At 46.7% G+C, this 27,548-nt stretch overlaps 1 protein-coding gene across 3 annotated transcripts in view; it reads left to right on the top strand.

Annotated features, from left to right (window-relative positions):
* The window catches only part of nova2 (NOVA alternative splicing regulator 2), a 58,550-nt gene that overhangs the window by 12,317 nt on the left and 18,685 nt on the right, over positions 1–27,548 (top strand). For all 3 annotated transcript variants that reach the window (XM_064984352.1, XM_064984351.1, XM_064984350.1), the window contains 2 exons: positions 1,209–1,352; positions 23,637–23,803. In XM_064984352.1, the coding sequence (XP_064840424.1) occupies positions 1,209–1,352; positions 23,637–23,803 (311 nt within the window). The remainder of the gene's footprint in view (positions 1–1,208; positions 1,353–23,636; positions 23,804–27,548) is intronic.

Below are 27,548 nucleotides of genomic sequence, written 5' to 3'. Positions count from 1 at the left end.
GAACTTCGGCTTGCCTCGAGAAAGAATGTCGTGTGAACGAACAGCAACAAAAAGAAATGTCCCAAATGAACAAAAATGTCACAAAATGTTGTTATAATATATGTAGGAACTGTTCTGAAAAGTTTTGGATGGGATGCATGTGGACGCTTCAGCATGCAGGTAGCTATCGCCCTACAAAACAAAGGTACTTTTGTTCCGGGGGGGGGGGGGGTTGTTTCCTCTCTGCTGCTAAACCCCCATCTGCCCGCTTTGAAGCAATGCCTTCATGTCTTTGATGTTTCAGTTGTGTTCCTAGGCCTGTGTGCCTTCATGTTTTGTCCTATATCCAAGAAGGGTGGGCTGAGAGCGATGTCAAAGATTTCTCTGTTAATGTATACAGTAGTTTTGAAACTGGCCAAAGTGTAAGGGACATTTATGGAAACCAGACTGTGTAGCAGTAGATGGTGTATATAAGGGAATATGGTTATGCAATGTGTGACTGTGTTTCCAAAAGCATTACATCTATCCAATTAGATTTAACAAATCCCATCCCTTTATTAATAACAGTCTGCCAAGATGATGACAAAGAGTAGGTTCTTCTGTGAAACACAAAAATTAAAATTAAAGATTAAAATAATTAGTGAAATGAATAACAGCTGGGTCTTCCCTGGTGGCGCAGTTGTCTAGAGCACTGCATCGCAGTGCTAGATGTGTCGCCAGAGATTCTGGGTTTGAGCCCAGGCTTTGTCGCAGCCGGCCGCAACCAGGAGGTCCATGGGGCGATGCACAGTTGGTCCAGCGTCGTCCGGGTTAGGGAGGGTTTGGCTGGCAGGGAATAGCAACTCCTGTGGTGGGCGACTCCTAGGTGTACAGTGTTTCCTCCAACACATTGGTGCAGCTGGCTTCTGGGTTGGATGTGTGTTGCGTCAAGAAGCAGTGCGACTAGGTTGGGCTGTGTTTCGGAGGACGCATGGTTCTTGACCTTTGCCTCTCCCGAGTCCATACGGGAGTTGCGGCAATGGGACAAGACTGTAACTACTACCAATTGGATACCATGGAAATTGGGGGGGGGGTTTACAGCTGTAAATGCATAGAAAGAGGATAGTTGTTGGGGGAGAAAGAGGGTGCAAAACAGAGATGGATAATAGTGACTGTATGATTTTACTACAGGTAAATGGATCACCTGAGTGTAGTATATTCTTACTTCCTTTTCTGTTTCCTGCCTGCAGAGGAAGGTGAGTACTTCCTGAAGGTTCTGATCCCCAGCTATGCGGCCGGCTCCATCATCGGCAAGGGCGGACAGACCATCGTCCAGCTGCAGAAAGAGACCGGCGCCACCATCAAGCTGTCCAAATCCAAAGACTTCTACCCTGGTGAGTGCTCGTTGACCACTGCTATATTTCAATCAATGACGCTGTATTTTAGAGATCTTTCGATATACAGTAAATAAGATTATTTCCGGAGTGTCCTATATGAATTTATTTTCTGACCTCTGCCTCTCAAAGAGGCTTCCCTTTTCCCAGACGTGTTGTGTCTGAAACCTGATTCCACTGGATAACAGACATGGCCTCTGTCGGGGCTCAGGTTTCATGCAGCCGTGGAGCGAACACAGAGTCAAGTTCACCACAGATACAGGATTAGGGTTAATTAAAGGTGAAATTGTATTTGCCAAAACTCTTAATTCCTTCATGACGTTACATTTTGCACAGCTTGACACATGAGAAGCGCCTCAGCTATGTGCCCAGGCTGTCAGTGAAGCAGCTTGTGTGCTCGATGAGAATTTGCTCTGAACATCACAGGCAGGAAGGGATACATTGAAATTATGAGACGAACCAATCACTGTACATGTTATATCTCTATCGCACTCAATGGGATTCTTGTCTGGACATGTGAAATGGGAGAAGGTGCAATCTGTTTCAGATGTTGGGCTCCTTGTTAGAAGAGCATTGTAATTCCCTGTACATCCTTCTACTGCTAGCCATGCCAACAGAACAGGCCATCTCTGTTGTATCTCCTCTCCCTGGGACTGAAGACCCCATACTCCAGCCAGCTAGAGCAGATGCAAGATGCGAGACCCCCACCACCCCAACACTCCTCCCTTATTGCAATTGGCAGGAACTAGCGATCTTATGTCGAGAACGGTTGAGATAGAGAGTGAAAAGGACCACAGAAAGAGGGAGGAAGAGAGTGAAAGGGGGCTAAAGAAAGAGATGGCTCTAAGGGCCCCTTTCTGTCGTCTTGGAGGAGTGCGGGGAGGGGGGGGGGCGGGCGGGAGGAGTGCGGGGTGTGTGTGTGTGGGGGGGGGGGGGGGGGTCCTTCCTCTGCACTGAAGGAGGCATCTGTATGCAAATGAGCACCGGGCGGCTCTTCCTGGGTGACAAATCAAAAGGTCCACCTGCTGCGATGTCCCGTCTGGGAGGGGTGCGCGGAGGGAGGCTCTGGGCGTAGTGGGTGCCGTGGGGAATGATGAAAAAAGTTGAATCAAGTCAGAAGCAATGGCCGTGTAGCGCTTGAGACTCTGTCCCACCGCACAAGACGTGCTCCTTCAATTCACCCTGGGATAGTGCCTCACCAGCATTTCATTCCCAACCAATTAGTTGGCCACAGCAGTATTGGGCCGAGACAGGCAACATTCATTATTATTGGAGCCAAGATTTATTAGATACAGCCCCTTCCAAATATAGGCCCCTGCAATGTTTACTGGAAAGTAGAGGCCATATTTTACTGCGACCTTGCGTGGACAGAGTGGAGGCGCGCTGCTCAATTTTACAAGGGCTGAAAAAACGTAGATTAGAAAAAAGATCTCTGTATGACAGCATCTTTGCTCATACCTGCAGGTGTCTGGGCCTATAGGGAGAGAAGGTTAAGGATGCTGCGGCCACTCGTGTCCTCCATTACTCTTTCTTTGGGGGATCACAAGCAGAACAAAGATATTAAGACATTAGCCATCGCACCCAGAGCGCAATTGGAACTGATCAAATCAAATGTTATTTGTCACATGCGCCGAATACAACAGGTGTTGGCCTTTACCGTGAAATGCTTTCTTACAAGCCCTTAACCAACAACACAGTTCAAGAAATAGAGTTAAGAAAATATTGACTAAATAAACTAAAGTAAAAAAGAAAAAGTAACAGAATCGAATAACAATAACGAGGCTATATACAGGGACGAGGCTATATAAAGGGGGTGTACAGGTTAGTACAGGTTATGTGCGGGGGTACAGGTTAGTCAGGCTTTTCCCGCTCATGCTGTATGTGATATTGACATTTGAGAAAGGCTGGAAACTGATTAAGAAAGTCAGTGTCAACATTTCTCATTTCATGCCTTCAGATAGGCTCCTGAGTGGTGCAGTGGTATAAGGCACTGCATCTCAGTGCTTGAGGTCACTACAAACACCCTGGTTCGATTCCAGGCTGTATCACAACTGGCCGTGATTGGAGTCCCATGGGGTGGCGCACAATTGGCTCAGCGTCGTCTGGATTTGGCCGTCATTGTAAATAAGAATTTGTTCTTAACTGACTTGCCTAGTTAAATAAAGGTTAAATTAAAATTAAATTTAAAAAAAACAATTAAATGAAGACATTTAAGGTGCTATATGCTCGTTCACTTTCATATGTTAGCTGCCGACTAAGGAATACAAGAAGATAGCTAGGTGTTTTCCAGTCCAATTATCATCCAGGTGATGAGCTTACTTGTTCCAGGTCACCTCTCCAGTCTTTGGAAGCTGTCTACTGTCTCCAGAGACTGTAAGTAGGTCAAGAGAATGGAGGTGGTGTCTCCTTCCCTCATTTAAATTGAGGACCTGCTGCAAATTTGGGCGATACATTACAGTAAAATGCTTATTGACACATGGTTCATAAAGACCACAGCCTTTACATGTTTTTGACCTATGAACCCACCTACAGGCTACCACCTCCAAATCGTTTGTCGTTGGCCACCTGTGACACCCATCCCTTAGGATGCCCTCCAGGTATGAAGTCACCACGGGGACGTTTTAATGGGGTTCAAAGGTGACGATGGTGGAATAATAAAGAACTCTCCCTTGAAGTGAGCGACAGTCCCCCCCCCCCCCGTCTTGTTGTTTGTTCCTCAATGTTGACTCCCTCCACGTTTAGCGTACCCTGACCAACCGCTCACTGATCTTTCCCTCCAGCTTCTCTGTCCCTCCCGATCGCTGGAGCGAGGCACCATATTGAAGCTTTGTCTTAATCCTCTGCCATGATTTCGGTTTTCAGTATTTAATACCTTGCCAAACCCCACAGCCCTTCCCACTGCCCCCCCCCCCCTCTCCCCAGGCATTATCAACATTACTGATTTCGCCCTTCTAAGCCGCTTAGGCTCTAAGCTTTTTGACTGAGGGATGAAAACCCGCAATATTGCATATCCAACTCATTTGAGTGAAATGAGTTTTATGTTTGTTTTCATTTACGGTCTATTTTCTAGATGAATCATTATTACCGTCTGTGGTTTAATTCAGTTATTCAGTTAATTCAGTATGTAATCTAAATACAATTATTGATGTTGATTCTGACTGAATGTCAGAAATATTGGGATGAATGCATAGTTTGATGTGCCATGCCGCTTAACTGAGAGCTTCACTGTTGATATGAAGTTATGTTGTCATTCTCTCGATTGCCCTCTCTCTTTTCACTTCTGGTCAGCCATTCCAGGCTGTAGTTTTATTCTAAGGAAGTGATGCTGTTCAGGGGAGTAGTTAGATATGGGAAGGGGCATTTTAAGGCTAATGGTGGAAGGATACCACAATTTTGACTGTATTTTGATGTTAAACTCCGTGAACTCACACCTAGAGACAGGCCAGTTTCTTTGGGTTGAGATAGTTTTGCCTTGAACTGTCAATGATTTCTGTCATTGATTACCTTTAGAAAACATAGAAAATTCTCCCGTATCCACCACTGCCAACATTATGCCATTGGCATACATGTACAGCTCACAAGAGGTTGGTGGCACCTTAATTGGGAAGGACGGGCTCGTGGTAATGGCTGGAGCGGAATAGGTGGAATGGTATCAAATACATGGTTTGATGCCATTCCATATGTGCCATTCCAGCCATTATCATGAGCCGTTCTCCCCTCCGCAGCCTCGACTGGTGCAGCTTTCAAAGCAACCATTCTCATTTTAATAGCAATACACTCCATCTTCATTTTAATACAATATCATGAACTCCACAGCACTTGGCTGATGCTGAGTCAATGCTACCTAGTTGTATTCAGTGCCTGTGTGCATGTCAGCCTAGTATGTGGAGGGTCTTTGTTGAGCAGCAGTAGTGACAGTGTCGCCAGTAGTAACAGCAGCAGTCGCAGTAGTCCCAGTGAGGGATCACAGGCTGGTGACAGGGTGTCCAGCGTCACCGAGGGGGCAGAGGAGGTCCCCTTAATCCCACTGGCTTTGTTTTGTTTTCCATCATGTGTGACGTCACCGTGAACGCCAACAAACGGCCCACTGGCTGAATAATTCCTCGGTGCCAGTCAGTGCCTGAGCGATCACTGCACGCTCTACCATGCCATCATGGGGCTGTCACGTCACAGGCAGGCAGCACACACAGGAGCACAGGGAGGATTAGAATGACGAGGATTAAACTACTACTTATCAGCCTCATCATCCTCATTATCTTCACCGGGTTATTGCTTTGATTTGAATGGTTTTCCGGATGGTTTTCAGTCTTGCTTGACTGTATATGACAGCTATGTTTGTGATGTAGTCAGTTCGGCGAGACAGACTGCTGGACATTCTGTTCGCTTCCTGGTCCACTCCATCACCCAGCTGCCTTGTGTAATTAACCCAGAGGCTTCACTCACCTCTGCCACTGCCTGCATCAGGCCACATCAATCACCCTGCCCAGCCAGGAAAGGCATGGCTAATCAATCTAAGAGCCACATCCATAGCAGAGTGCAGGACATTGTAGCTACCTGCAGACGTATATACCCAGATGCATTCTTCTCCTCTTCCCTCTGATCCTTTGCAGCTATCCCATTTTGCATCTCTCACTCACTCACTCACTCTCTCTCACTCTCTCTCACTCTCTCTCCCTGCTGTCTTCAGTCTCTGAGGTGGTGTACCTTCGCCGGTTCCATGTGCTCCAGCTTTTTAATCAGATATAATAAAAGAGCTCACTGGGCCCGGCCTCCATCAACATATCCCACAGATCAATTGTGCCGGGAGTGGGAGCATCCTGCCCGCCTGCATGGTGAAATATGATTGTCATCAACCCCCTACACTCTCACTATCAAACAACCCCCGATAATCCATTCCCTGCATAACCTCCATTGATCTAACAGGCCTAAGTCTGTGTTTACTTCTGGAAATGAGAACTGTGGCTAAGTGTGCAGGGAAAGGTTAAGGGAAGAGAAGCAGTAATCTTTTTCCACCCGCTGAGTTTTATCACACAGTTACTCATATCCCCCCCCCCCCCCCCCAGACTCCCCCTGCAGCACCACAGCCAGTCAGTCTGATAACTCACACCATAGAGTAAAAAAATAGCAATGTTTTCTTAAAAATGCGTGAATAAAAACCAAACGGGTGCATTATCTCTAGCTGAAATTGTATGTCATGAAACATGGTTTAAAAAAAGTCCTGCAACAATATTCTCCCCAGTAAAAGAATGCAGGGGACAGTGAATCCAGTCATTATCTTACTTTATTTTAAGAATCTTTGAACAGGTTCCTCTTCTGTGTCTAAATTGGGGAAATCTGACCCAGTGAATCTCACGCCACGGGGTACCTGCCAATCACAACATCATCAGACCTGGCAACCAATCAGAATACACCTCTGTGGTTGCCGGCACAGCAGACAAGCCAGAGCTGTCCTGTGATTGGCTGTAGCCGGGCTGGCTGACGGAGAGGGACGGGGGCTTTTGTTACAGGCTGATTATGTACGAAGGGAGTCGAAAATAGCCCACCTCAATCCTTCCTTTGTGCTGGCATGACAAAGCTCTGCCCCAGCTGTGCTGTCTCCTCTCTGGGACTATACAACAACTGCTACTGCCTGACCTAAAGAGGCCCAGACCTACATAGGACTAATCAATGCTAGAGCCTGTTTGTTAGAGGGGGTTGATGCAGGCATATTAATTTCTATGGTTGAAGGCACAAGTAAAGAGATTATGGCTGTTTGTTAGAGGGGGTTGATGCAGGCATATTAATTTCTATGGTTGAAGGCACAAGTAAAGAGATTATGGCTACGGGTCTTTTGTTTCTGAGAGAGTAGCTGTATGAATGGATGAGGTTCCTGAGAGAGTAGCTGTGTGAAGGGATGAGGTTTCTGAGAGAGTAGCTGTGTGAAGGGATGAGGTTTCTGAGAGAGTAGCTGTATGGATGGATGCGGTTTCTGAGAGTGTAGCTGTGTGAATGGATGAGGTGAATGTGGAAGGATGAGGTTTCTGAGAGAGTTGTATGGATGGATGCGGTTTCTTAATTAATGGATGAGGTGAATGTGGAAGGAGAGAGTTGTGCCTTAATTAGAGGTGGGAATGTGTATGTGACAGATTGGGGGAACAGAGAGAATGGGAGGGAAAAACAGAATGGGAGAGTGATGAAGGAAAGCAATATCCAGGGGTTTGAATGGTCAATGATGGCCCCAAACTGTCAGCGACAATAGAGAGTGGTGGGCCACTCTTAATGACAATAGAGTCCTTGCCATTGTGACCGCTCAGCCCCTCAAGGGTGGGGGAAGGGGGAAGCGAGTTTCGTCTCCCATCTGCCTCAAGAGGTTCATGTCACACTGTGTGTGATGTGTGTGCAGGCACTGGCCTGTAGTTTGATCCGTTTTAGCATGTTATGCATTTGTTTGGTTGCTAGCTTGACCACATGTTTGGGTGTGTTGTATAAGTTTGATAGCTACAGTAATTCTACCAGTGGAGGCTGGTGGGAGGAGCGATAGGAGGATGGGCTCATTGTAATGGCTGGAATGGAATAAATGGAGCGGTATGAAACCGATCAAAACGTATGAAAACCACATTTGACTCCGTTCCATTGACTCCATTCCAGCCATAACAAAGAGCCTGGCCTCCTATAGCTCCTCCCAACAGCCTCCACTGAAATATGCTGTCTAAGGAGATACAAACCCAGGCTTTCTAGCTCATTGTGCTATCCTAGCAGTTAATGAAATAATGCAACTCACTCTCCATGTCTTGTCAATGCCATGAGTATGATTTGATATAATCACAATATATCTTGTTGTTGTGTACCACCCTGCTGAAGCCAGCAGAATATAGTTGATGGCTATCAAACTGCCTGACTCTCTCTTCACGTCTTGTCATCAGCTGCATATTTTCTGCGAGCTCATCACAAAAATGCGTGGTCTCTATTTAGGCTTGCTTGGCTAAGCAACGAGGCTAGCCTCTTCAGACAAAAAGAGGGGTGACAAAAACGTTACTGTGGAACACGCCATGAGTGACAGTGTAGGAGACAACAGACGTTCTGGCTTCAACAACAGAGTCGAGTTAGAGAAAAGAGTTGACATGTTCTTTCCTGAAACATGTCGTCACAAAGCTCAGCCCCACCCACTGAGACGTCTGAATCACCACCACAATTGACTTGTTTTGTCATTTGAATTGAGCTGCATTGTGGGATGTTAGAGAGCTGAGAGAGAGAGAGAGAGACGTCCTGTGTTCGCATCACAGGACTTTGGTGGCACCTTCATTCGGGGCGACGTGCTCGTGGTTAATGGCTGCGGCAGAATCTGTGGAATGGTATCAAATACATCGAACACATGGTTTCCAGGTGTTTGATGCCATTCCATTTGCTCCTTTCCAGCAGTTAGTCTGAGCCGTCCTCCCCTCAACAGCCTCCACTGGTGCACATGCATGCTTGTGTGTGTATACGTGTGTACGGTGTTCTCGAGGTACAAAGCAGGAGACAACACGCCCCTCGTATTCCACTCTGCCTCCCAAAACAAAGCAGGGTTTTGTGGGACTGCACTGCACGCCCTGTTGCCTTGGTGATCGGAATCAAAGTGACAGCTCCCCAAGCAACGGCGCCCTCCCTCCTCCTCTCCTCGCCTCAGCAGGTGTAGCAGGAAGAGGAAGATGTCTGTCACTTCGGGCCTTGTGTCTCTGCTAGAGGAGAGGAGAGTGACGTGGGACTGTGGCTGCGCAGCTCATCAGCGGCTCTCCGTGTTCGACTCAGATCGAGGGGGCCACAGATTCAGGGAACCAATGGGTAGCGAACAGCGCTGAAGTCGTTTCTGTGCGCCCGCGGAAAGGATGGGAAGCAAAAACACAGCAATGTCAGATTGACCTTTTACTTGTATGGAAGTTCTACCTCGATAAGAGAACTGGATTGTTTCGAAGCCTTTTTGGATTCGATAACATTGTGGTTTTGATTGTTTACGTTGGTTGGGTCTATCGTGGTTGTTATAGGTAATGCATTACTTTCAAGTATTACGTTATAGAGCAAATATAGTGAGCTTTTAATCATGATTATGGTTTTGCTGGCTTTATGCTACTGTTCAAGCACAGATATTCAAAGGGAGAACGTGTGAAAAATGCAAGATCTTTATATGCAAATCGAGCCATCTGTGCTCCAACTGGATTGCCTGGTTTCTCTGCCGCGCAGACACCCAATAGCAGGGTTGGGGCCCTGAGTACGCTCTCCTGTGATTGCACACTCACCACAATGACACTTAGCATTTATGGTTGCCGTGGAGACGTCCCTCGTTGCTGAACGAGGTTAGAAGCAAAGGTCTAAATCTCCTAATGTCCTTGCCGTGGGTGGAGACTCTGTCTGAGGGAAAGAGAGTGTATGCCGCAACTCTCAGCGGAAAGAAATGGAAGGTCTTAAAGGAGCGTGCTGCACTTTTACTGCCTGATGGAGACCTGCTTTGTGTGTAGTTTGCATTCCCTTTAAAATGGAAGGTGAGCGCTGACAAAGAGGTTCATTGAAAAAGAGAGCCGCCCCGGTAGTGGATTTCCCCCCCATCTTTACAGACCCAGTCTCTTACATGGGGACAAAGCCCCCTAGGCCCCCTCCCACTCACCCCCGGTAACCCCCATCTCCCCCCTAAAAAAAAGACCAGGTTCCACAGCTGCCTCTAGCTCCGCCCCCTGTCCCTCCATTATCTCTAATCCCCAGTGAAAAGCTCACCCCTTCACACCCCAAGTCCGCCCGCCCCAACCCCCTATATCCTCGCCCCCTCTCCGTGGTTCATTTCCCCAAAGCCATTAGCTGGAACGGCCCCTTCAACACACAATCTGCACTCTCACTTTAATTGCGGCAGATCGGGGCACGCTAATTAACTGTGACCTGGCAGAGGGGTCTCATTAGGGGGCAACAGGGCGGGGGAGCAGGGCAGGGGAGCAGGGCAGGGGAGCAGGGCCGGGGAGCAGGACTGTGGGTGTGTTGGCTGGGGTCAGTACAGTTGGTGTCCAGCCACGTCATGAGACAGCCGGACCCATTGTCACATGGCTGCTGGAGCCCTGACAGGGCTTGTGATGAGATCTTGATGGGTTTCATAACCCTTGACCTGAGTCTGATGATGCGTGGCGTCTACATCCTGGGGTCTTGTTCTTCTCTTGCATGACACACTCTAGATGATCATTTGAGACAGTTTTTATTTATTAACTCGCTAACCAAAAATACAGTATATGGTGATTTACGATGTATTTTTTTAATTACGGAGATATATGGAGACAGTAAATCAACCTAATGTTTGCCCAGCATGAATTGGTGAGGTTGTTTGTGAAACAAATGATTTTGAGGCAGTTGAAATCATAGCCATCCAACGCCATAGGGTTTTGATGAATGATAATGACATCAGTGTTGAATTGGGATGCTTTACTGTCAGTGAGTTTTTCATGTCACTCCTAGAGCAGCGGCCTCAGCTCCACTACATTAGTAAAGATGGGTGAAACCGTAGTCCCGTTAGTCACTAAAGACATTGCTAATTGTTGTTTTGCTGATAGCTCATTGCTATTTTTTCATTTTGGAACCACACAAACAACCCCCAAAAAGGCTGAAAGAGGACACCCATAAATCAGACGAGAGAGAGAGAGAAAGAGTAAAAATATCTGTAGAAAGAGGAGGAGAGAGAGGAGGCGAATGGATGGAGTAGGAATGGTGTCCCGTGCATTTTGTTAGTTGAGTCAGACCCTCTCCTCTGCATAATTATAGTCCTGCTGATTATGTCTCTAGTCTAAACACAGAGAGGCCTATGAGAGGCAGCCCAGGCCAGGGTCGCCCATGGGCCGCACGTGCGATCCCAGCCTTCAGCCCCCCTACGCCTCCTCTTCCTGGCAGGTGCGAGAGGAGAAGGCTGCTTTTCAGAGGCTTCTTCTGGAGCCGCGCGCTATACCGCATTACACCTCTAACCGGGATGCGATGGGACAGGGGATCGTCAGTCCGCCTGCCAACAGGCAACGAGAGAAAAAATGGGGGGGGGGGGGGGGCAGCATTTTAACCCTGACAAACCCCCACGCCTCCTGGGAAAAGCCAAATGACTCTCCTTGACCCATACACTCAAACCTTTGGAAACGTCTGATCCACCGATTCAGCTGTAGAGTCTTTACTAGTGTCGTCTCAGAGACTGGGTCTCCACTTGAGAAATCTTTCGCTGTTTTCTAAAACATGCCGTCCTGTACCAGGAGGTGGTTTAGCTATTTCACAACATATTGACTGACACATAGCTGTCTACTTGACACTCCGGTGAGTGTTAGATTCTGTTTGTTTAGGAGAGAGCGAGAGCACATTCATATAGGTGAGTTTGCCTTTCATAGTGCTTACACAGTGTAGAACAACACTTGTGATCAAGGATGTGCCGACATGGGCAAGCATATGGATGGGTTTCATGTGGTTTATCCGTGGGATTGCGCGATTCAAATCAAATAGTATTTGTCCCATGTGCCAAATACAACAGGTGTAGTAGACCTTACCGTGAAATGCTCACTTACAAGCCCTTAACCAACAATGCAGTTCAAATAGCAGCCCATGTAGGGCTGAGTGCAGACTGCACAGCCTCTGTTATTTGGCTGAGGCCCGTTCACAGGCTCCATTGCCTCATTGCAGTTTGCAGCTGTATAAAATGGGGAACAGATTTTATATGATGTAAAACGGCAAGCATCCCTTGTCTCCATGGAAAAGGTCATTTGTTGAGTAAACGCTGTGGTGCAGATGAATAAGAGTTTAGAAGGAACAACACTACTAACAACACGTGCCCATGGAAACAATGAAAAGAGCTCTGTTTCCAATCTGCGGCTCCCACTGGACTCCATCATCATGGCTGGAGAAGGTGTGGTGGAGAAGAAGAGGTGGAGAAGAAGTGGTTGGAGGGGAGGGGAGGGGAGGGTAGGGGAGGGGAGGGGAGGGGGGGCAGGATTAGAGCGGTCTATAAAGTCGTGAAAACGGTGGTAAAGCTGAGTGACCGGCCCAATAAACCCTGCAGCTCGTCAGGGGAGCCACACGACCAGGTGGAGGATAGAGGGAGGAGGGTGGTAACGGAGGGTGAGTCACTGTGGGTAGGAAGGGAGGCAGCTGACACACGGATAGTAGATGGTCAGAGGGGCAAAGGGTAGGGTGGGGTGGCTGATGCCAGCTGACACAATCTGGCCACCCTCCAGACCAGACCAGGGGGATGTTTAGACAACTTTGATGGACGCGGGGCGAGCGGGGACAGGTGTGCGGTACCCAACACCGCCAAGGGGAGATGTTCTTAATGGGGATGACACAAAAGAGTTGAGGACAGGGAGCATTTGGGGTGGGAGGGTAGGGTTAGAGGCTTAGAGCCCTAATCGACTGCCTTCAGCTGCCTCCACCCCATCCCCAGAGTGAAGGCTTCACCAGGCCCTCGTCTCTTTCCATCGACAGGAGCCACCATGGTCTGGTTGACCCTGGAGCCCGGGCCCACTGCAGAGAAGGTCACAGCCAGCCTTAATGCTCCTTAAAGCCCCGGGCCACTGCTGCCAGTCTAAACTCAGACCTCCATTCCTGTCCTCCTCACACACACACACACACACACACACACACACACACACACACACACACACACACACACACACACACACACACACACACACACACACAGGGCGCTAGAGGGATAGCTCGGGTGGGAGTCAAATAGTCAATTCAACATAATAGAATCCAAGAAGAAAAGCAGGCGGGCGCACAATTGGCCCAGCGTCGTCCGGGTTTGGCTGGTGTAGGCCGTCATTGTAAATAAGAATTTGTTCTTAACTGACTTGCCTCGTTAAATAAAGGTTAAATAAAAAATAAAAAAACCTAGCTGTGGTGAGAGGTTGAGGAGAGGGGGGGTGATGTTCAGAGAGGGAGGGCTGGGGGGTGATGTTCAGAGAGGGAGGGATGGGGGTGATGTTCAGAGATGGAGGACTGGGGGGTTGATGTTCAGAGAGGGAGGCCTGGGGGTTGATGTTCAGAGAGGGAGGGCTGGGGGGTGATGTTCAGAGAGGGAGGGCTGGGGGGTTGATGTTCAGTGAGGGAGGGCTGGGGGGGTGATGTTTAGAGAGGGAGGGCTGGGGGGTTGATGTTCAGTGAGGGAGGGCTGGGGGTTGATGTTCAGAGAGGGAGGGCTGGGGGGTTGATGTTCAGAGAAGGAGGCCTGGGGGGTTGATGTTCAGAGAGGGAGGGCTGGGGGTTGATGTTCAGAGAGGGAGGGCTGGGGGGTTTATGTTCAGTGAGGGAGGGCTGGGTGGGTGGGTGATGTTTAGAGAGGGAGGGCTTGGGGGGTTGATGTTCAGAGAGGGAGGGCTGGGGGGGTTGATGTTCAGTGAGGGACTGGGGGGTTAATGTTCAGAGAGGGAGGACTGGGGGGTTGATGTTCAGAGAGGGAGGGCTGGGGGGTTAATGTTCAGTGAGGGAGGGCTGGGGGGTTGATGTTCAGAGAGGGAGGGCTGGGGGGTTGATGTTCAGAGAGGGAGGACTGGAGGGTGATGTTCAGAGAGGGAGGACTGGGGGGTTGATGTTCAGAGAGGGAGGGCTAGGTGGTTAATGTTCAGTGAGGAAGGGCTAGGTGGGTGGTGTTTAGAGAGGGAGGGCTTGGGGGGTTGATGTTCAGAGAGGGAGGACTGGAGGGTGATGTTCAGAGAGGGGGGACTGGGGGTTGATGTACAGAGAGGGAGGGCTGGAAGGGTGATGTTCAGTGAGGGAGGGCAGCCAAGAGCCTCTCTTCTCTCCCCCCTAGCCTCATTCCTTCATCCCTCCCTCCCTGCCTCCCTCCTACCCTCTTGCTCTCCTCCATCACCCACTAACCAAGAGTAGCTGCCTCATTATTCATAGTGTGTGTGTGTGTGTGTGTGTGTGTGTGTTGGTGTGTGTGCGAAGGGGAGTGTGGGTGTATCATAATTAGGCCGTCTGTGCAGTACGGCCCGGCCCAGGGGTTGATGAGACAGGGTTTCAGAGTGCTCCAGCCCCCCCCCTTCTCCTCCTCTGATCTCATCTCCTCCCTCCATCTGAGCCCAATGCGGATGGCAATCAGTCACCGTTAGACTGATCTGGGCTGACCAAGAATTCACACGAGGTCCAGTTACCACACAAGCCCTGAGACCACAAATGAGCTGCTGAAATGTGTATATGTAACTGTGTTTCTGTGTGTGTTTCAAATGTGCACGGTTTAGCTGGAAGAGAGCATCTATTCTAGGTATATGTGTGTCAGTGTGTGATTATTTTCTTGGTCTGTGTGCCTGGTGTGTGTGCATTAAGCAGAGTGAATGTTTGGTGATTATAGCTGTATATATAGGCCTCTGTGAGTATGCTTTTGGACGTGTGAGTTTTCTGTGTGTGTGTGTGCGTGTGTGTGCGCTTGTCCTTTGTGTATTGTGGGTCAGATGTTTTAGGATGTTAGTAGTATCAGCCACTTGAAATCATCTCCATAGTAAACACGTTGCTCCTCGCTAACGCAGCCTGGTTCACAGCCAAACATGGCTGGTTTGACACATCTCCTTACTCTGGCTCTGTGGCCATGTTCACATGCAGTTAGACCCGTTTGAAATTTAATTGGAAGAAAGTGTGACAACTGTCCATGGAAATTACAACTTCCAAGAGTCCTTACAGCAACCTGGCAGAATGTGTTTTTCTCTGGGTAACACCCCTCCTTTCCCCCCGCTGTCTCTCTATCGCTCTCTCTCTCCCCTATCTTCTCTCTCGCTCTCTCGCTCTCTTTTTAACTCTCTTTCCTTCTCTCTCTTTCTAAACCCCTCCCCCCTCTCTCCCTCCCCTGTGCACTGTCTACTAGCTGGAAGGTCTCAGAGAGGTGTGAAAGAGGGCCTTAGGGGGGTGAGGGACAGAGTGTGAGAGAAGATGAAGTGCACACCAGTGGAGAGAGCAGACATGGCATCTTTTCAGCTGTTTGCACGGCATGGGCCCCATAACCATGACAACGTCATTCTTGCTGGCTGAAGTCGAACTGAGTAAAAGTGGGGGTGGCTGAGTGGACAGGGGGGGAGAAGGCCCAGGACTCACTCAAAAGAGTGACATCACCTTAGAGGAATTTACTGTTTCTTCCAAGTGCTTTTGTTATTCTTTTGAGATTTTCTTATTCTTCCTCTGGTGTACTCAATCATTGCAAAAGCTGAGGAGAAGGAGGCTGTGAATTATGTTAGCTGATTTGCTGTTACAGGTACTTATTCCTCTAGAAAGCTGCAGGCCAGGTTGTCCACACCAACACTCCGTTTTCATATGGTTTCCTAAATGACCTAAATGCGTTCCTTGGCTGTACTCCGGCCCAACCTGGTCCTCAGACTCAGTGGCTGCAGAGCGTCTCTCTCTCTCTCTCTCTCTCTCTCTCTCTCTCTCTCTCCCTCTCTCTCACTCTCTCTCTCTCTCTCTCTCTCTCTCTCTCTCTCTCTGACCACTCATCTCATCCACATTCAAAAGACATAAAGTGATTTTGGACGGCAACCATTTGCCAAGTTTCCTTGACCCCCACCCCCTCCTCCCTTACTGTTCATGATTGCATAAGCACATGCAACGTCCACATCCAGTGTAGTCGCCTCACATGCAACCTCTCCTTTTTAAATAATAGCACATTACGTCACCCAACAGGCAACAGCTGCCCCGTAATATTTTCGGGGGGCCTGCCAGTTGCCTGGGTGACTAGGAGGAATAGTCATGGGTCTGGACTGAACCAACCCCCTCCTTCTCTCCAGCAAAACACACATAAACACATTGCATCCCTGGAGACCCCAGTCTCCCAGCACCTCTCACTCCTGCTTTGTGTGTAGGGCTAGACAATGAGCCCCCGACACTCAGGGGACCCATCTGTTTCAAAAGTGCAATCAAGTGAGCCGCGATGGGTGGACAGGAAAATACGAGTCACAGAGGAAGGGTGAAGCCTGTTTTTATATTCTCCCCTGTCTCTCAGTCGTCCTCGTTGACTCTTTCTCACACACTCTCTCTCTCTCTCTCTCTCTCTCTCTCTCTCTCTCTCCCTCCCTCTCTCTCCCTCTCTCTCTCTATTCACCTCTCTCTTCCTCTCTCTCTTCCTCTCTCTCTCTCCCCCTCTCCCCCTCTCTCTCTTCCTCTCTCTCTCGGATGGTCATCAAGCCAGGAAACATCTGTAACCCCTTCCACGGGTGAGAGTTCATGTTCCAAAACCTAGTCAGAACAGGCAGAGTCTTCTGCTACAGTGTCCCCCTGTCTGCTGAGACAGATAGCTCTGCCTACTTTGTCCCTGGAGCTGGGCCGGGTCATTAAGCCATTTCTATGGGTTCAGTACCCTGTCAATCAACGAATCAATCAATCTCTCTCTGCTCGGCTGGTATCAGCTTGTGGTCAGCACTTTCTAAATGACAGTGAGTTCTTCCCTTGGAGACATGGGTTTTTGATCTATTCAACCTTTGTGGTGTGACTCAGTGTTAACCTGTAATCTAAAAATAGTTTAACACCATAAATTGACCGTAAGGTTACTGGAGAGTATGCATTCTGTTTACCCATGAGAACAACACACTTTGAGTCTGTGTGGCTCAGTCGGTAGAGCATTCTGTTTACCCATGAGAACAACAAAAGCGTCACTTTATTATTGAGTGTCTGTGAGCTTTCTTTTAATCTGGATTTGTTTTTGTTCTGCATTTACACAGGAGGGGATTCTGCTATTTTTTTACACAGGAGGGAATTCTGCTATTTTTTTACACAGGAGGGGATTCTGCTATTTTTTTACACAGGAGGGAATTCTGATATTTTTTTACACAGGAGGGAATTCTGATATTTTTTACACAGGAGGGGATTCTGCTATTTTTTTACACAGGAGGGGATTCTGATATTTTTTTACACAGGAGGGGATTCTGCTATTTTTTTACACAGGAGGGGATTCTGCTATTTTTTTACACAGGAGGGAATTCTGATTTTTTATATTTTTTTTTTTACACAGGAGGGGATTCTGCTACACAGGAGGGGATTCTGCTATTTTTTTACACAGGAGGGGATTCTGCTATTTTTTTTACACAGGAGGGAATTCTGATATTTTTTTACACAGGAGGGAATTCTGATATTTTTTTACACAGGAGGGGATTCTGATATTTTTTTACACAGGAGGGAATTCTGATATTTTTTTTACACAGGAGGGGATTCTGATATTTTTTTACACAGGAGGGGATTCTGCTATTTTTTTACACAGATATTTTTTTTTTACACAGGAGGGGTTTCTGCTATTTTTTTACACAGGAGGGGATTCTGATATTTTTTTTTACACAGGAGGGAATTCTGATATTTTTTTTACACAGGAGGGAATTCTGATATTTTTTTACACAGGCAGCCTAGAACAAACACAGCATATGTGACATGGCTGAGTGATTCTGCCTCATCACATTTCCTCTATTTTGTGATATTAAACCCATTGAAACAAAATGGATGAAAGTCTCCCCTATAATAGGCCGATAATCCTTCTATTAGATCAAAGGTACACAGTTTACCGGGTTTAACCAGAGCCTATGGAGCTCCCTTTAATGAGCTTACATTAAACCTATCCACCATATCTCAAAGTTTAAGATTGGTATGTATCAGGCTTTTTCCCTCTCTAAGGTTATCCCAGTGTGAATCCAGCCATGATAGAATACTGGATTGTTTTCAAGAAGTCTCAGAATTGGAATAAGGGATTGAACTGGGATGATTTCAGTGAAAGCGGTAGAATTAATTACATCTTCAAGTGCTTCCTGGTGATCTAGAGATGGGCTCTGCCATTGGACTCCCACCAGAATTAGCCAGGAGAAGTGTGTATGTAAGAGCTGTGTAAAAGGACATTTTGGCGGAGGGTTGCCCCCTCTGCTGCTGCTGCATGTGAGGTTTGTCATGCTCTCAGGGGCAGGGGAGCAGGGGAGGCCAGGGCACACATCATCTCTCAGCAGCTCCCCTCTCTGCCCGTTCGTGCAGGGAATGAATGAGTCACACAATTAATGATTCCATAAAAACAACTGCTCTTGAAATGGCCCATTGCTCTCAGCATGGCAGTTGTTGCTGGAGCTGAATTCTCCCAGCCAGGCCATCCATCTACTACATGAAGTGCTTCTCAATGACTTGTGTCAGGCCAAAGGCTCCAAAACGAGGTTCATCTGACCACATTTGAAGAAAATATTTGACCTGTTCCCTATAATGCCCATCAACAGTTAAGTTGTATTCGTATTTTCATTAATTTCAGGTTCAGATGATTGCAGAAGGAAATCCTTCACCTGTAGAAATTGTAAATAAGAAAGTACTAAATACTTTTAAGCAGTCTTGTGTGCTTTTAATTGGGAGGAAACCAGGGGTTTCCCTGCCATAGTAACTGTAACTATAGCAGTAACCAGGTAGAGGTTAGTCAGACCAACACGAGTAGTAGGGATGGGACTGCCAACTGAGCATGCTCTGTGAGCACTGTGGGAGATGTCAACATAGCAGAGAAAAGCTTTGTCAAACAGTGACACTTCTCCTGCAGGGTTACCCCATGTAACTTCACCCCCTCCCCCCCATGCACGCACACACACACACACACACACACACACACACACACACACACACACACACACACACACACACACACACACACACACACACACACACACACACACACACACACACACACACACACACACACACACATTTCCCCTTTAGCTACATTACAATAGTCATCACTTTCCTAGGCCTTCATTTAACGAGTAGGGTTCAACTGTGCTGCTGAATATCAAACCTTAGGCAGAGAGTATATCTATAGAAATGACCTATACAATTGAAAATACAGGAAAACAGTTGCAAAAAAGGGTACAATTTGATAGGATCTGATAGGATTGCCTTTGCTGCAGTATAACCAGTCTGCCCTCCCCTCCCCACCCCTCTTACCCACATCAACATGCCAAGACAATGGCCATCTCTGCCCTAATAATCCACTGGCTGATTGGTCGGGCCCAGATTACCCATGGGACACCAGCTGTCAGGAACTCACAGAGGCTCTTTACGCCAAGCGACAGTCTGAGATTCCTCAATTGCTCTGTATTAATAGCTCGCCACAACTGGTACTGCGTAGGGCCAAACTCAACCACATTGGCCCAAGAAAACAATGGAGGGAAAGGAGGAAGCAGGACGCTGCAACTGGTCGGAGGCGATAAGGACAAATGTCAGTCCAGCCCTAACAGAAGAGAGAGGGAGGGAAACAGGGAGAGGGAGAGGGGGAGTAAAAGAGGGAGGAAGTGAGAGAGAGGGAGAGGGCCCGGTTTGGGACTGGCCTAGTTTCTGCCACGTTATGAGGGCTTTTAGGCAGGTTGCTTTCCTTTCATGGTCTAAACACACATGTTCTGAGAGAACGGTGATAATATATTTACACAGAGAGAAGTTGTGTTGGTCTTGGATGCGTGGCGCCAATGCAACTGATAAAGGCAGTAGAGGAAGATAATTAACCAAGGTCTGTAGCAAGGCTGGAAGAATCTGGACCTAAAAATGAAGTGCTTACTGTATAGTACTGGTAACGCAGAGGTCGACATTGTAAATAAACCCTTTTATCGTCCAATTCCCCTCCTGAGGGACACTCCAATGTCAGACCAGTCAATGACTCGTGTTACTATTGAATTAGTTGCAATATGAAGTCTTTCAGTAGACTCCCTGTCCAATGCGAGTCATTATGTCCTGTAGGCCATTCTCTGAACAACAAGACACTCCATAGCCGTGTGGCTGTTGTTTCAGCTGCGTTCACAACTTCATCCTGTCATGGGATCGCAGTACAGTGTAACACTGAACAGATGTGGACGTTTTAAACATTTGTCTCACTGCTAATCATGGTTGTAGACATGCAATAGTGAAGCCAAATGGTTGATAATGAATGTAGCAGATGGGTTGCTAGTACAGTGCCTTGCAAAAGTATTCATCCCCCTTGCAAAAATCCCAGTGGCTAGATGTGCCAAGCTTATAGAGACATACCCCAAGAGACTTGCAGCTGTAATTGCTGCAAAAGGTGGCTCCACAGAGTATTGACTTTCGGGGGGGGGGGGGGGTGAATAGTTATGCACGCTCAAGTTTTCCATTTTTTTTATATTAGTTCTTGTTTGTTTCCCAATAAAATATATTTAGCATTTTCAAAGTGGTAAGCATGTTGTGTAAATTAAATGATACAACCCCCCCCCCCCCCAAAAAAAAATCTATTTTAATTCCAGGTTGTAGGGCAACAAAATAGGAAAAATGCCAAGGGGGTGAATAGTTTCACCCGCCACTGTGTGTATATATATACAGTGGGGAGAACTATTATTTGATACACTGCCGATTTTGCAGGTTTTCCTATTTACAAAGCATGTCTGTAATTGTCTGTAATTTTTATCATATGTTATGTACTTGAGTGAAGACCCAAAAGCGGTTTTAACAGAAAACAGAGTTCTTTAATGAAAAAACATGGCATAAATCCTCTTCCAACGTAGTCAATGGAACAAAAAGAACGTTACAAATAGCATGTCTGTAATTGTCTGTAATTTTATCATAGGTACACTTAACAGAAAACAGTCAAATGGCATAAATCCTCTTCCAACGTAGTCAATGGAACAAAAAGAACGTTAGTATAATGCAGGATGCACCTGCCAGGCAGACTCTGTGAGAGATCAAAAACACAAACAAGAATCAGACACTGAAAGTAGCAGGAACAGAGAGAGAAATAGAGACCTAATCAGAGGGGAAGAGAGAACGGAATCTAAAATGAGAGACAAAAAACCTCCAGAAAATCACAGACATTGACATCATATGATTTTTAAAACAAAAATCCAGAAAATTCATTAGCATTTTATTGCAAGACATAAGTATTTGATACATCAGAAAAGCAGAACTTAATATTTGGTACAGAAACCTTTGTTTGCAATTACAGAGATCATACGTTTCCTGTAGTTCTTGACCAGGTTTGCACACACTGCAGCAGGGTTTTTGACCCACTCCTCCATACAGACCTTCTCCAGATCCTTCAGGTTTCGGGGCTGTCGCTGGGCAATACGGACTTTCAGCTCCCTCCAAAGATGTTCTATTGGGTTTAGGCTAGGCCACTACAGGACCTTGACATGCTTCTTACGGAGCCACTCCTTAGTTGCCCTGGCTGTGTGTTTTGGGTCGTTGTCATGCTGGAAGACCCAGCCACGAACCATCTTCAATGCTCTTACTGAGGGAAGGAGGTTGTTGGCCAAGATCTCGCGATACATGGGCCCATCCATCCTCCCCTCGGTGCAGTTGTCCTGTCCCCTTTGCAGAAAAGCATCCCCAAATAATGATGTTTCCACCTCCATGCTTCACGGTTGTGATGGTGTTCTTGGGGTTGTACTCATCCTTTTTCTTCCTCCAAACACGGCGAGTGGAGTTTAGACCAAAAAGCTCTCTTTTTGTCTCATCAGACCACATGACCTTCTCCCATTCCTCCTCTGGATCATCCAGATGGTCATTGGCTAACTTTAAACGGGCCTGGACATGCGCTGGCTTGAGCAGGGGGACCTTGCGTGCGCTGCAGGATTTTATTCCATGACGGCGTAGTGTGTTACTAATGGTTTTCTTTGAGACTGTGGTCCCAGCTCTCTTCAGGTCATTGACCAGGTCCTGCCGTGTAGTTCTAGGCCGATCCCTCACCTTCCCCATGATCATTGATGCCCCACGAGGTGAGATCTTGCATGGAGCCCCAGACCGAGGGTGATTGACCGTCATCTTGAACTTCTTCCATTTTCTAATAATTGCGCCAACAGTTGTTGCTTTCTCACCAAGCTGCTTGCCTATTGTCCTGTAGCCCATCCCAGCCTTGTGCAGGTCTACAATTTTATCCCTGATGTCCTTACACAGCTCTCTGGTCTTGGCCATTGTGGAGAGGTTGGAGTCTGTTTGATTGAATGTGTGGACAGGTGTCTTTTATACAGGTAACGAGTTCAAACAGGTGCAGTTAATACAGGTAATGAGTGGAGAACAGGTGGGCTTCTTAAAGAAAACTAACAGGTCTGTGAGAGCCGGAATTCTTACTGGTTGGTAGGTGATCAAATACTTATGTCATGCAATAAAATGCTAATTAATTACTTAAAGATCATACAATGTGATTTTCTGGATTTTTGTTTTAGATTCCGTCTCTCACAGTTGAAGTGTACCTATGATAACAATTACAGACCTCTACATGCTTTGTAAGTAGGAAAACCTGCAAAATCTGCAGTGTATCAAATACTTGTTCTCCCCACTCTCTCTCTCTCTCTCTCTCTATATATATATATATATATATATATATACTGTAGAAATATAGGACTAGTGCATAGAGTATAACATAGATCCTTAATCTGCTGTATTACTCTAAGCGCACTTTGACCTTGGGTGATGTTAATTACTCAGTAGTATTCATGCTGCCTAACAGGCTTAATTTAGGTATATCATCACTGTGTACATTTCAAATTACCTGACACACCGTAGTATAATAGTCATGGACTTCATTTAGGCATGCCTCTAGTCAATTGGGTCCTGTGTGGCTCAGTCGGTAGAGCATGGCGCTTGCAACGCCAAGCGTCGTGGGTTCGATTCCCGCTGGGGCCACCCATATGTAAAAGTAGTGGCCCCAGCCGACTTGTAAGTCGCTTTGGACAAAAGCGTCTGCTAAATGGGATATATTATTTATTATATTATTAATTGAGTATTTTCATCCTAGCCTGGTCCCAGATCTGTTTGTGACGTATACACAACTCCTGTATGATACTTTTGGTATGACAATGACAATAGGAGTTGGCAAAACAGTACAAAACAGATCTGTAACCAGGCTGTATTCATCCTTCTGACCCTGTATGACTTTACTGGTGGAATTTGACCAGGCGTTACTGATGTTACTTTCACAGATGGGAGATGTGAAGTCAGGAAACTGAAATAGAAAAAAAAACGATATTGGGTCATTGCATAAGACTGTATTTAGAAATTACAGGGTTGTATTTTACGACGTGGCAAATATCATTACACAATTCCTATGTTGGCCGCCATCTTGGGAAAGACCAGAAGTGAAACTTTTGAAATTTGGGAAAAGAGGGAATCACTGGACATTAAAGAAATACACATTCTGGTTGTTTTTTTTAATGTTTGATTAGGCCTACACATACTCATAAAATGACATTTTCTGAAGATGTTTGATGGGTAACGAGAGTACATTACCAGTAATAAATATTGCATATGTTCTATATGTATTTGTCAACAACCAAAGCTCCTACCAAAATCTTTAAGTTAGTAAGTCATGTTCTGTATGTGTTTCCGTCTGTTCTCCAGGCACGACAGAGCGGGTGTGTCTGATCCAGGGGACAGTGGAGGCTCTGAATGGAGTCCATAACTTCATCGCTGAGAAGGTGCGGGAGATGCCGCAGAGCACCCAGAAATCAGAACCGGTCAGCGTACTGCAGCCACAGACCACCGTCAACCCTGACCGCATCAAACAGGTGAAGCCCATTACCATGATCCCAACCCCTGCCTTTTTTCTCTCAAGACCGTCTGGTGTTGAGACCGAAACTACTTTCTCTCCCTGGACGAAATGAGAGTTCAACCTGAGAGTGTATAGTGAATGTAAAAGGGATTTTCCCATGTGTCTTTGTAGCCTATTTTATGCCAACTGAGGCAATGAAAGTGTCTGTGTGCGTGTGCACGTGCACGTGCACATCTGGTTGTAGGTGTGTGTTGGGTAGGTAGGTATGAACGTGACTTAGCAAACTGACAATCCTGGACTGAACCATTATGGAGGAGTGTCAGTGCGGTAGCTGAGCCAAAATGTTGACCCCTGAGCTAGTCAGCCCAAAATGGATGATTCTAATCCCAGTCATTAGTTTCTATATAGCCTCACTCCATTGTCTGTGTGTTGGCAGCTACCATCTCACAACAAGGGGTGAAAGTCATTATTATTTGTTTTTCAAAGAAGGCCCAATCTAATATATCATTGCAGTGTTAGTTTGTGGCCAAGCTCTGATTTTGTGTCTGCACGAGGCTCGATGCAGGGAGGGAGTGTTCCCGGCTTCCATGTTAACAGACAGAAAGAGACATGCTCCGGCTGTGATATAATCCACTCAGACAGGACACGGAGGCTGGGGTGTGGGGTTTCTTGCTCTTCCAGATAGGCCCCCTTAAAGCCACACATGTGACATTAACCACGGGTCGCTAGCCTCACTACCCTCAACCTGTCACCGGCTATCACACAGGCCAGGGTCTGGAAGGAAGCTCCCCCAGCACCGCAGAGGAAGTGTGGCTCGTAAGTGTCGTCCAGCTAAAACACATAGATGAGGTGTTAGAAGTGGCAAAGGCCATCCTCCAAAATCCACATCAGGGCTGAGACTTTCAGCTCATTTGTGCTGCGACATTTAATCCAGATGATTTGCTCTTTCCATCACCCTCTCCAGCTTCCACTTCCTTGAAAATCAACCATAGCGAAACCATCGAATGAAAATTACAAGAATAATTGTCACTGTCTTTTTTTCATATAGAACTCTGTTGTTTGGCCTTTCAGAGTCCACCAGTTCATACCAACACAGAACAGGCTCAATTAGGCAAGCCATTGATTCCCCCTCCCAATCTCTTTAAATGATTATCACTTCTGGCCACTTGATGATTGCACTCCATTGATCGTTCGGGGAGGACCTGCATTGTTTTCATCTGCAACATTGACCCTGCTCATCTATTTACCGTCCCGTTAATTCAATTACCCTTTAGGACAAAGAGCACATGTTGGGTATTAATAATTCAGAACTTAAGAGTTATTTTCTGGTATATGTGCTGTGTTTTCGGCCATGCTCATCCCTCATGGCGTTGTCCCTTCTGTGCTTACCGAGCAGACTCAGTGACGGGAGGCCATAACCTAAATTCGTGGAACACAACATGGCCTGCTCCCTCTCCTGCCGCGCGGCCAGCCTGATTATTAACGTGTGTAATTGTAGGAGTTATCAGGCGAGTTTCACACCTCTCTGCTGGAATAGTCCACTGGGGGAAAAGCTACTGCAGAGTGGACATTTTGCTGTTCTGATATAGTCAGGAATTTATGCATAATATACACTTACACACACATTATACAGGCACGCATGCATGCACGCACGCACACACACACACTCTCTCACACACACATACTGTTTCCTAGGAACACACGCACATACAGTACATATCGAAACTGATGCACGCGGATACACAAACCAGTGTTTAAAGGAAAGATGCACTCATTTTGAATGTTGTACGTTTTTGCACAACTCGTCACACCAGCTGTATTTCTGCCTGCTTGAGCGGCAATTAGCTCAAGATGCACATGAAAACATGAAATGACCCCGGGAATTGATAGAACATCACTCAGAGAACATCACTAAAACGAAATTACATTCAAAATGGGCGAATCGTTCCGTTAAGCTTTTGAGTGAACTTGGATCAATCCAACGATGGATTGATGGCAGGGCTGGAAAAAGAACAGCTCCTATGGCATCAGATAAAGGGCAGTTATTTTAGACAGAAATAATTCCCGTGCCTCTCTTTTACTATAAATAATAATGAGTTTGAGAGTGGTGTGTGGAAAGATTCTGTGTTTGAATTACAGACAGACAGTGTAGCCTGTCGATTGCTGGACTATTAGTAATGTAAGCTCTTCTCCAAACTCCCAATAGTCTGGTTTCATTTGATGAATCGACTTCCATACTCAACCCAAAGGCCCAACGCATGCGCTTTGAGGGCTTATTTTGGTTGTGTGTGTGGTTATTGTTTCAACGTGGTTGTTGTCACGAGCACGGCTGTCGTGGCATGTGTCTCGTTGTTGGTCACCCTCGGGAGCGGACTGAGTGAGAGATGTAAGATCAGATGTAAAGTCATGTTAAGCAACAGCTGCCAGCCTGGCTCTCTGTGAGGTACAGCCGCGAATATCCACTAGCCAAATGGAGACAGAACAGGCAGGAGCACAGGCAGCTTACAAAAAATGAAAGCTAACGCCTAACTCAATCAAATCACTCAGGACAGACAGACAGGCAAGCACAAAACACATTCACACCCACCGACGCTGAATCTCACTTAACATGGAGCGACATTCAAACTGATACCTAGGCTAATACATGACTAGTTTAGCTGAAATGCTAAATAGCATTGTTGTGCTAGCTAACGTTGATCTGATCTGGCATTTCAAGGCAACAACAGCCCACTATGGCGAGACTGTGATGTCTAAAATAGCATGATGACTGCGAAGTTGTGTCAACTTTGCGCTGTGCCCTGCTGCCTTTGGTCTCAAATGTTTTCAGAATCCTCCCTCCAGTGATTTCCTCTGGCCAACCGCAGTTTCCTGTGACCTTTCACCCCATGCTGGAACACCTGCTTCCTACTTCCTGTTATTGCCCTGTCCACACAGGAAGTAGCCCATTAATGCAAAGGAAATCAGGAGTCAGGTTAACTTCGAGTTAGCTGTGAGTGAGTGGAAAAGTGGAAATGTGGGATATGGTATTGGAATTTCTCCCAAAAATGTGTCATGCTCCACCATTGGACACCAAAATGCATTGTCGTTGTGACGAGCACACCATGTGTGTAGAGGGCTATTTGTTGTGATACAGAAATAGTTTCATAGTTGAGTGACTCTGTACAGTATAAACAATCGCTTCCCATACAACATGAGCCCTCCCTCACAGCATGACCCTAGCAACTCCTGAATAATGTAAAATATTCTCTGGTTTCCGTGATGATCATCTGATATAACTGAGGTTTTGTGGTCAATTACAAGGAATTGTGCTTCAGTGATTTCGTTTCAAATTGAAATGTGGATTTTATTTTGGTCGTCACAGAAACAATACTGTTTATATTCTCAACGGTTCAGAAAATCAACATGTAAGCGACCAAGAAGATTCAACGCAGTAAACGATCGGTCTTTCTTCTCATCTCTTAAAAGAACCGTAAACCTCAACTCTTAAAATGATCCCTAACCCTGTAGTAACGCAGAGGTTGTTCTCCATTGGAAAGACATAAGTGATTGTTTTAAGTGGCCGTTTCAGCCCACCCTTCCCTCCGCAACACCACCAAGCCCAGTCTATTTCATTAACCAGCATCCTGAATCTAATAACTGCACTCATTGGAACAGCGCCGGCTAATCCATACAGCCGTGCCTAGCGCAAGCAGCGTTGGCCGTTCGTCTCCTAAATTAAAAGCGACATCAGGAAAATTGCTGTAACGCATGAAAAAAATAAA

Source organism: Oncorhynchus masou, chromosome 13, assembly GCF_036934945.1.
Source record: "Oncorhynchus masou masou isolate Uvic2021 chromosome 13, UVic_Omas_1.1, whole genome shotgun sequence".
Lineage (NCBI taxonomy): Eukaryota > Metazoa > Chordata > Actinopteri > Salmoniformes > Salmonidae > Oncorhynchus > Oncorhynchus masou.
Note: the sequence above shows the minus strand (reverse complement) of the source record. Positions and strands in the feature narration are given on the sequence as shown.